The sequence below is a fragment of the Belonocnema kinseyi genome, chromosome 9 (genome assembly GCF_010883055.1).
Source record: "Belonocnema kinseyi isolate 2016_QV_RU_SX_M_011 chromosome 9, B_treatae_v1, whole genome shotgun sequence".
Classification (NCBI taxonomy): domain Eukaryota; kingdom Metazoa; phylum Arthropoda; class Insecta; order Hymenoptera; family Cynipidae; genus Belonocnema; species Belonocnema kinseyi.
In genome coordinates this window covers 61,903,777-61,915,348 of record NC_046665.1, presented here as the reverse complement: position 1 = coordinate 61,915,348, position 11,572 = coordinate 61,903,777, and the positions used below count along the sequence as shown (strand labels likewise).

The 11,572-nt window shown below is 33.1% G+C and overlaps 1 protein-coding gene across 1 annotated transcript in view; it reads left to right on the top strand.

The window, feature by feature from the left end:
• The window catches only part of LOC117180568 (WD repeat-containing protein 63-like), a 58,616-nt gene extending 49,160 nt beyond the window's left edge, over nucleotides 1-9,456 (top strand). The window contains exons 10-12 of the mRNA XM_033373064.1: nucleotides 2,337-2,634; nucleotides 6,571-6,741; nucleotides 9,424-9,456. Coding sequence (XP_033228955.1) covers nucleotides 2,337-2,634; nucleotides 6,571-6,741; nucleotides 9,424-9,456 — 502 coding nt within the window. The remainder of the gene's footprint in view (nucleotides 1-2,336; nucleotides 2,635-6,570; nucleotides 6,742-9,423) is intronic.
• The last annotated feature ends 2,116 nt before the right edge of the window (nucleotides 9,457-11,572 follow it).

Genomic DNA, 11,572 nt, shown 5'->3' with positions numbered 1-11,572 from the left:
CCCCCCCCCCCCCTGCCGGACATCCCGAGTCAACGGTTTCACATAAAGTGGTGTCACCCTTGGTCGTGGTTAGATTCCTATTTGCCAAAATGTGGCAGATCCATTCAACGGCTGCATTAGTGTGCGATCATGGCAGTTAGGTCAACTGCAGTGCTCAGGTCCCTCTCGGTCGAATGACCAGCCCTATAGGTCTTTTGTTGCTTATGCAAAGGACTACTTGACAAGACCTTATCGCGGATATATCTGCCCACGAATCTTTCCACTGTCGTTAGTAGGAAAGATGTGGTGCTAATAAGTCGGAAATCCTTGGGTAAAGTATAACCGATCCTGCCTGCCTTCGGAATAAAGACTACTCTCGCGCCCCTCTATGCCGCCGGAACATAACCCAACGTCAGAGTATCCCTAGCAAGCCTCACCAAAGGCCCAATGATGATCTCACCAGCACTCTGTAAGAGGACTGGATATATACCATCCGGGCTGGGAGACTTGTAATGACTGAAGGGCTTCAGGGCCCATCTGACCCTGGCTGGGATCACAATCTCGTTGGCTAGCTGTCATTTCGGGCCTAGTTGGGCCAGAGGCGACGCCAGAACTGGCATGTATGAACCTCTCTCTGATTTGCCTGCGAAGATCTTCGAGTTTCGCGTTCCACCTGTGTGTCTCTTCAGCCTTTCGGACTTTCGAAGGCCGACAATTACTTCCATTAGTGGATTTGATGGCTTCTGTGAAAAACTTGGCTGCTATCTCCAGGGTATCCACGTCTCTAATTGACCTAGGTATCCCTGAGAGTGCACTTCTTAGTTCTGTGGAAAACTGACCCCAATCCGTTTAACTTGGATTTCTGCCCCATTTAGGGCCGGTGGGTACAACGGATTCTAACACGAACTCTATGAGTGAGTGATCTGGGAGAGTGTGTTCATCTGAGACTCTCTCCTAAGCCACTGATGGTATCTCGAACTAGCCAGGGTTCCTGGATTAGTGAGATACCTGTGTGCTTCACAGCCATGCCCCTCTGCAAAACTGCAGAGGCGCCTTTGCTATGATGCAAATTAATCTGGGTAATGGTTAGACCGGGAGCAGACGAGGTGCCCTCTGAGCCTCTTCCACGCTTTTAAGCTTCAGTACTGGTCATCGACGTTGTAGTCGTCGATGTACCAGGTACTGCAACTGCTCTGCTAGCCCGCTGCGCTTGCCTCCTCTGTCTCCTTTTTAGGGAACCGCTGATGCGTTTCTTTTTATCAGGGGACTGAGTGGCCACTCCCGTTTCGATAGCCTCACTCAGAGGGGCCGTCATATCCTCATACCTAACCTTGTCCCCCCTCCGCCAACTACCTTCCTCATTCTTCTTTTTGTATTATTGCGTCTTTCATTTTGGTTCCCACGAGTAGCTAGGGAAATAAAAGGTCCGCCCCTGCAGAGCCCCGAATGCAAGGGTAAGACTAATTATTCGGGGAGATTTTCCGGTGTCCCCGAAAGGCCGTTAGGATACCTTCGAAACCCCTAGGTGCCAAGGAGCCATGGGCACAATCACTCTACACCTATGGCTTAGGGGGGGGGGGTCACATTGAGCGAGAATCTCAATGAAAACCCGTTCGTAGAACACCATACGAACGAAGGGCTGTTTCTTGATCGCTGTGTAGGCCGCAGGTCATTCCCGTGCCGACTCCAGACATTTGAGATCGGTCCGGGAAAGACCTCGACCCAAGGCTCCAGAAAGCCCGTGTTAGCTAGGCTCTTTCACCCTTCTATCATAATACAATCATGCGTACCAGGAGAGCCCATTTATCGGGCTCCTTTTATCCATATCCATACTCATGCAGGCCGAAGTCCGTTTGACCACTATGTCCCTATGTCCCTATGGTAAACTCATTTGTTCTGCATAAAACCCGTTTATTTTTTGATCGAAAAATTCAAATGTTTTTTTTTAATGTAACTATTTTCTTGAAAATGCATCTTTCCTGCTTGAAAATTAACTTGCTTGTTGGAAATTAATCTTTTTGAATTTCTGAAAAATTATACTTTTTTCGTTTTAAACCTCTAATCTTTTGCTGAAAATTCATGTTTCTTGGTTGAAAATTCAATATATTTGGAATTGAAATCTTAGGAATATGCTGCTAGTACCTACAATGATATCATTTACAAAAATTTAATAGCCTAATATTGCCCTATTTGCGAGAAAAAAACCTTTCCTCCTATTTTGAGAGCATATTGGGATGTGAAGTCTGAAATTCTTTTAAAATAAACTTGTATACGAGTTAAGACTTTTTATGCATGAAAATTTATGTGAAAATATAATGATAGGTTAATTCGTTTACAATTGATAAAAACTTACCTAGGTACACATCCTGTTCATGGAGTAATTATCGAGCTTCTACATTACTTGTCGCACGTTCTGATGGTACCATCGAAGTATGGAATTTCGCCACAAAGAGTATCGAGCCAACTTTTACGCAAAGTTTCTCAGGAGGAATAATTCCCGGAATTTATAACCACCATCTACCCCTAAATCCTCAATGTGTCGCTTTTTGCGATTTTAATGGGGCCCTTAGAGTATTTTTAGCCCCATCAAAAATGGTTGACGTTGAGGAGAACAAAGAATGGATGCAACATTTCATGAAACGTACAATTAGCGGAGTTAGTGCCAATCAAAATTTTAAACTTTTACTTATTTTTTTAGACATTCTTTTTATGACTAAGATCAAAATGATCTTTTCCGGGTGAAAAATTATATTTTAGACTTCATTTATATCTGTCGAGTGGCAGTTGTTACATTTTTATTCAACAGTCGTAGGTTGGTCATGGCCGACATAAAGTTTATGACATAACTTTAAAAAATATGGCCGCCTCCATTGTTTTGTTTTAGCAGGTCGCTTGAACAAATAAATCATTAATAATCAGACTAAATTTTATGAAATGTTTGTGGAATAGAAAATTATTCAGCATAAAAGAGGTAAGTAGTATGTTTATGAAATATCAAATTTCTTTTACCAACACTATGCGTGCGACAGATATTCGACGCGTTCGTAACAAAAACAATAAACATACAAATGAAACCACTCCGAATGTCTTGTACACTTTACACTTGGAACCACACTCATTGGAAACTTTCGCTTTTATATAGCGATTTTTAATTTTAACATTCTTGTCTTTATCCACAAACTGTTAATTGTTCAATCATTATTTATTCATATTTGACTCGTGTTCGCATCAGCCGCCAAATTTTTTTAAGTGCGGTTGGCACGCCACGTTTGGGAAGTATTTAACTATACGTAAGTGTGATATTGCACATTTGTGTGAGCGTACTTCTAGCAACAGAAAAGTTTTCATTTTCAGTTTCACTAGTTTAGTCTCCTTATGGCTATTGTTCATGGTATTTTTATTTCGAGGATAGCAGAAAATCTAATTTTTCTATATTGGGCCATAATTTTCTACGGTTCTGAAATTTTTAATTTTTCTTCTAAAAGTGTTTCTTTAGATTTATCCAGTTCCGACACATACATTCAGAAGATTCACAACTTTATTGGACCAGTAGAGAACGTTTGAGCAAATATTGAATTTAAAGAAAAATACATAAATTTTTAACTGAAAAATATCAATTTTCAACCAAAAATAGAATAGTTGAAAATTAATTTTTTTGCTTGAAGATTCATCGCTTTACTTTATAATTATTACCTAAAATAATGAATCAAGTTAAAAATAATTATTTTTACTAATGGAATTTAGTTTTTAACCAAGCAGTTTAATTTTTAACTGAAACATAAACTCTAAACGGAAAGTGTAATCGTTAATGTTTCAACCAAAAAATATTTTATTTTTAATTAAAAAGAAATTGTATTCAACAAAAAAGATGACACTATATAATAGTTAAATTTTAATCCCAGCAATACGAATTTTCTATTAAGCGATTCATTTTTAACTTAATTTTTTAATTTTCTACAAAAATAGTTAAACTTACAAAAAAAACAGTTTGAATTTGTACCCTAAAGGAATGCCTTTCTAAGAAGGGGTGAATTTGAAAGATTACTAGAAGAATTTTCTGGAGTCGAAATAAAATAACGGTTTCCTCCATGCATTTTCAGTTGGAAAATTGAGGGAAAAGATGGAATCCCTAAATTCTGTCTCATCGAAAAAACGCAATTTTCTTTTTTTTTTGTTTGGAACTTAAAAACATTAGCCATCATGCCAATGCCGATGGTCTTAACTTGAACGTGGCATAACATCTGACACTTGACATCTTCACAAATTGACTCACTAATTGACTAATTGCTAGAAGAGTGATAAGGTGTCGAAATTTAATCTTCCATCTGCATTATATTTTTAAAAGGAGATACAATTTGTATTATCAACTGCCTTCTCTGTCTTCTATTATATCAATTTTATTTAGATTAATAAAATGAGTTGATAAAAAGAGACCTCTATCTCTTGAATCTGATTCAGGGTTGCTACAAAAACCTAATTTTACAATTATCTGACTTTCCCCTAAACAATTTAGTATTTTCCCTGACAGATATCAAATTTTATGCCAGATTTAAAAATAAAATAACCCAGGACATCACTAGTGTTAATTTCAAAAAATTTTATTCCTAAATTTCTCAAAATACATTTAGTCCCAAAAAACAACTGATGGTAGATAGTACGTACGAAAAATAATAATGAAAAAAATAGTAAATACGCATATATGACAACTTAGATTTAAGGTAAATGTGCCAGTCTTCGTCAGTTCATGGGTTATCGGCAGATGGGCATTATTTTATATATAGTAAGCTGTTGTGTTCTTCGTTCTCAGCAAAAATGTTTTTCCTAAATGCTATTGCCGATCACTCATACATCGAAGTGCCGATAACTGAAACAGCCAGACTTCTGACTTGCCGATAACCCATGCATTCTCGTATTTATGACTTCGAACATCTTATAATATTCATTCTAATAGGATATGTTACAAGTAATAAGTAATTTACCTTTCTAAAGGTACACGTTATTCGATAAAATCCATTTCTTAAGCTTTATATATATTCAATATAGTTTTTTAAGCATTTGAAATCTGAAATTCGCCTTAAGCTTCCGATAACTGCCACACTTACCTTATTTGCATTTAAAACAAAATAGTTGAATTTTTAAAAAATACATGAGGTTCGAACTAAAAAGATAAATTGCAAGCTTAAAAAATTAATTTTGAACTAATGAGAGGCAAATTTGTAACGATATGCATGAATTTTTAACCAAGAAGTTTAATTTCCAAATAGAAAAACTCAACTTTCAACTTAAAATTAAACATTTCTTAAATATAGTTTAATTTAGTTAATAAAGTAATGACTAAAATGATTAATTATATAATAAAAGATTTAATAAGATAATCAAATAATTAAATTTAAATTTAAAAAATTGTAATAAAAATCAATTTTGAATTTAAATAAATTATTTACATTATTAGTGAAAAAATGAATGGCTATCTGAGTAAAATGAATTGTCATGGAAATAGTTATATTATTTTTTAACCGCGCAGATGAATTTCTAAACAAGAAGATTAAATTTCTGCCAAAAAAGACGAATTTTCAATCGATTATTGGAATGTTAAACTAAAAAAGATTCATTTTCAAGAAAAAATGGAATAATTAAATGCTCAGTTAATAAATTATTTGATCAAAATGGTTAAATTTCTGAACAAAGAAATTAAATTTTAACCAAAAAGATAAACTTAAAAACCAAGGAGATTAATTCTGTACCAAAAAAGATAAACTTATAACAAAATACATGAATTTTCAACAAAGAAATGAATTTTTAACCGTGAAGGTCAATTTTAGTTGGAAAAATTTAATCATTTACCAAGAAATTTAATTTGTTACCAAATAGTCAAATTTTAGATTTTTTAAAATTACACTTTTTTATTAGGAAGATTAAACTTGGCTTCAATTTAAAACCAAAAACATTTGCATTCAAACAAAAACATGCTTTTATACCAATAAAACCTGATTTTTAACCAAATATATTAAGTATTTTCTAAAAGAAAGCAATTTTGAACAAACTGATGTTAGTTTTTTTTAAACTAAAATAAATACATCAATTTTTAGCAAGAAGAATAAATTTTTACCAAAAAATACGAATTCTTAACCAAAAACTGGATTCATGAACTAAATAGTATTTAAATATTATTTTCGTCGGGCCTGTCCCCCTGACCAAACCTTACTTATTTATGAGATTTATTATATTTTGGACTTAAATTACGTCTAATTAATATAATTAGATTGTGTGATATTGTTTTATCTGTAAAAATATAAAAATTTTATATTGTAAGTATTGTCAATAAAGTTGAAAACTTTATATTTCTGCCAGCGAAACTTCCATTTTTTCGTGGTATAAACTGTTTTTTGTATAATTTTTCTTTTACACCATCAATTTCCAAGATTTTAGTAAGTAACACTACTCTCCGATAAAATAGATTTATTTGATGCAAAGTAGAACTAAAATTGTTAAATAATAGCCATGCTACAAGGAAAAGCACCTTTGCCCCAATGGTTGGCCATGCCCGCCCCCTTACCCTACAAATATATAACTATTTTAAAAATAATACAGATACAGAAATTCGAAGCATGGCAAAAACAATGGAGTGACACAAACGTAAAGAGTATTGAGCGAAATAGAAAACTGGCAGAAATAGAAAATGCAAAGCGATTGGAAGAAACTGAGGAGAAATTCAAAGCAGAGATGCTAGAAGCAGCTTCTAAACTCGATTCGTCATCAAAGGTATTTGCAATAAAGAAAAATAGTTTCTACAAAAAATATAAATACATGAAGAGTAGGAGCCCATAATTGAATAACCAACATTTTTTGGGTGAAGTTCCGAAAAGCGCTTACCTCCGATTGATTTGAAACTCCGTATACCTACGTATTTTGACGAGCTAATCACGAATATGATAGTAAGAATACATGAAAATTTGATTTTGAAATTTATAAAAAAGAAACTTCAAATAAGAATTGTAGATCCTTTGAAAATTAATATTTTAAGTTAAATATATTTTTACCCTGCGACTGACAGTTTTCAAGAAAATAAAGGAAATGTCGGTATGACGTGTAGAGTTGCTTAGGTCACACACGATACGCTTTTCAACGTGTAATGATGACCCCCTTTCTAACGTCTCATGGGGGGCACCCCTGTGACTGACCGCAGAAATAACTTAAGTCATACACGACCCCTTTCCCAGCGTTTCATGGGGGCGAAAAGGCATCCCTATGACTGATCACGAAAATAACTCAGGTCAGGCACGACCCCCTTTCCAACGTCTCATGGGGGTCGGGCAGGCACCCCTTTGATTGGTCCCAGAAAAAACTTAGGTCACACACGATTCCTTTTTCAACGTGTCATGGGGGGGGGGGCATCCCAATGCCTGGTCACAAAAATAACTTAGGTCAGATACGACCCCCTTTCCAACGTCTTATGGGTGGTGGTGGTAAGGCATCTCTTTGACTGGTCTCAGAGAAAACTTAGGTCACGCACGACCCATTTCCAACATGTCATGTGGGGCGGGAAAGAACCTTTGTGACTGACCACAGAAATAACTTAAATAACACAGGACCCTCTTTCCAGCGTCTCATAAGGGCGGGAAGGCGCCCCTCTGACTAGTCACAGAATTAGACTCAACCTTCCAAGAATTTTTTCTGTTCAGTATTTCTGCGATTTTAAATATTTAACGTCCATCCAGCCTTCCAGCAATTTTTCATACAATTTAAGTCGCGCCGCTAAACATTTTGCAGTATATCTGTGATTCTTCATATTCATCGTATATTTTGTTGAAAACCATCAGTCGTAGGGTAAAAATGTATTGAACATAAAATATGTATTTTTAAAGGATCTCCAACTTTTATTTAAAGCTGTTTTTTTTTTTTTAATTTTCACTATTCATTGAGATAAACGTAAAGAAACATGATTTTTATGGGGTTTTCATGGTTTTCACCATGAAAATCAAATTTTGGGGGTATTTTCACTATCATACTCGTGATCAGCGCATCAAAATACATAGGTATACGAAGTTTCGAATTAATCGGAAGTAAGCGCTTTTCGGAACTTTGTCCCATTTTTTTTATTAAACTGGGCCTTTTGCATAAAAAGTCCTTATCATGTTCCGCAAAACATGTATTGTCTTACATTAATCAAAAATTTTATTTTTTCAGCAGGTGTAAAAAATAATTTTTAAATATTTTCATTGTATTATTTAAATTCAAATAATTGTTTGTCCAGCCAACCCTTACTCAAAAAGTACAGTTTTGTACAAAAAATAGAGGAGTAACATTTTTAGTTCGATAAAAAAAAGAAATTTGTAACAAAAAGTAATAGTTTATACAGGCAGAAAAAAATGTTTTGTTTTTCATTTAAAAGCAGTCGATTAAAGCAAAATAGGCAAATTTTCAAAACACTTTTCGGATCTTAAAAAAAATAGCAACTAAAAAGGGGAATTTTTTTACCAAAAATTAGAATTTAACACCCAAAAATATGCATTTTACACCAAAATAGTTAAACTCTCAACACAAAAAAGACGATAGGTGAAGAACGGTTTAGTTACATTTTCAGTCAAAAAGGAATAAATTTTCAGTAACAACAAAAAAAGAATTTTCAACAAAATGGTAACATTGTTAATCAAATTACATTTTTCTATCAAAAAGATTAATTTTCTACCAAATGAGATTATTTTTGTTTAAATGCATCAATATTCAACCATATTTTGAATTGCTAATGAATTTGAAACCTAATAGATGAATATCCAACTAAAGAAATGAATTTTTAACTAAAAAGGTGAATTATTCACTAAGAAGATTAACACGCTATCACAAAAGACAAAGTTTACAAAAATAAGAAACTTTTTAAATAAATAAATCAATTTTAAACAAAAAATTTAATAATTGCATTTTTACTTAAGAAAATCATTTAAAAAAAAAAACAGATTTTCAACAGAACGGTTAAATTTTTAAGCAAATAAATGAATTTTCAACTAAAATAATGAATATTTAATCTAAAGATAAATTTCCTAAAAAAAAGACAAATTTTTATTCAAAATAGATGAGTTTTCATAAAATAGTTCAGTTTTGAACAAAAAAAAGGGTTTCAGCGAATATTATAAATCATCAAAGAAAAAAAATACACTTTTCACAAATAGTTCCACTTTCAACTAAGTCGTTGAACCATCAACCAAACAAGGTTTTTCTGACGCAATTCACGAATAGCGAAAATCTTGAAATCTAAATCAAATCTATATATTAAGAGAAAGATCATGGGATCAACATCAAATTGGTAGGATTATCTGAAAAAGAAGTGATTTGAATAACCTACAAATTTCAGATTATTATGCTTTTTTATAAGAGTTATTTATCTTAAAAGAATATTTTTAAAAAAATTATGTGTGAAGTTTTGAACTGGAATTCGTCTTATTACAGGTTCAGTATGTAAAGAGAAGTTCAGATTTTTAATAGAACTAGCAAAAATTAACAACTTGTGGTCAATTTTAATTCTCAAAACTATTATTTATATGTAAATAATGCAATTTAAATATATAAAAGCGGTTATTATTGTCAAATATAAATTGAAATACTGTTATACGCATTTGTTTTGATTAAATAAAATGTTACATTATAAATCTTAAATTTATCTCAGTTTCATCACCACACAAATGTTAAATTTTTTCCACTGTTACACTAAAAAAATGAAATTTTGATGTGAAAATAAAATAATTTGATAAATGTGTTTGAAAACTACATCCAGAAAAGGGGTATATGAAACTTTATAGAAAATTCTAATTAAATTCAATTAGTCTTTAATTCTGCTTTGATGAAGAGTTTTACCGTAGGTCTCTTAGCATATATATTTTTTATGATTTTTAAATGTTAAAAAAATATTAAAAATATGGTTTTGGATAATTTCACATACGGCGAGACATATGATTTTGTGAATGAGAAAAATAATCTGCTGGTTATAAAGAAATGTCAGTAAATACAAAAATGGTGTCCTTCATATTGAATTTACGGGAATTTTCTCAGTATTATAAAGAAACTTCTGTGAGTCATATACGTTTTGAAATTTTCTAAGATTTTCTGTAAAATATATAACAAAATTTTGGAAAATAAACTGGTTTTTTTCTAGAGAAAGGGTTTTTAACGCGCGCATAGTGCGCACAGTGTTTTAGTTTGAAATAATTAAATACGTGTTGTGTTGAAAGGATTTTTTCGAAATCTTATTTTTATTATAGTAATAAAAAGATTGATCATTCGAAACCAGATAACTGATTCTCTATGTACTTGTCTCCCATCTTCTTCTTTAAAATAATAAAATACTTTCTTTGAAAGAAAAGAAAACTTAAAAGAAACTATTTGATACTTTTTTGGCACCAAAGTGCCAATCAAATTCCAACCTAAAATCTTAAATCATCAATTTCTACAAAATGTCACTTTTATCAAAAACGACATTTCTTAACATTATTATTTATTCATAAAGACACATGTACCTTTCTTTTTTTACATACCTTTTTAGCGAAAAATTGTCTGTCACAGTGCAATACTATGATATTAAATCTTTACTTTTCTGGACTAAATTAACTTTTTTTGAGGAAAAGTTTGTAATTCTTATTCAGCCTTCTCACATTTCGAGATCAAATTTTATTATTTTTAGAGTTTTGTAGCACCAGGCAAAAACCCTTATGATATCGGCGGGGTGTCCGTCCGTCCATCGTACTTTTTCCAAAGAAGGGAAGTGACGATGGACAAGGTAAAGTAGAAGGTTAGGTTTTGGGGAAAGACGAATCAGGGGTAGTAGGGGAAGGGGATGCGACGAGGGGGAGAGGTAAATGAAAATACTAAGGACGTGTGGGAATGAGAATTGATAGAACCAGGAGAGGTAGGGGAAGTGATGGGAGGGAAAGTGGATGAAAATAGGGGAAGGATGTATACGGGAGCGGAGCGATACTGAGGAAGTGAGTATAAGTAGGAATATGGAAGTATGGAAAGGAAGGGTGAGGAAAGTGGAGAGAAAAAGTTGGGAAAGCAGATGAAATATAGGAATTGATGAGAGAATTAGTAGCAGAAGTTAGAAGAAGGGGAGTAGAAGATCGAGAAGTAGTTGCAGTCAGGAAAGTGGCAGCATGGGTATGCAGTGTAGGGGAATTAGTAGAAATTAGGGGGAATAGGGGTGGGGAAGTATGACAGAAGGAGATTTGAATGACCTCCTTAACGTTTTAATAGGCTACGAAAACCTTGTTTGTAGGCGTACAGCGCCTAGTTTGCCTAATCTTTTTAAAATTAAAAAATAGATTTTTAGTCGCTAGCTTAAGACGATTTTCAAAACCCATAAAATTTGATGCTGAAGATTCTTTAATGCTTTACTCTGAATAAGTTAAATTTTTCGAATCAAAATTATTTTCTTTCAATTTATCAATTCAATATGTTACGAGCAAGTTTTTTTATTTCTTGTTTAAACTGAAAATTTTCCTTTTTATCGTTATCCGCAACAGAATCTGTTCCAATTTTATGTTCCTGGCACTTGGAGATTGTAAACTTCCACATTCTATTTTTCGAAACTGGATCATTTTTTTGC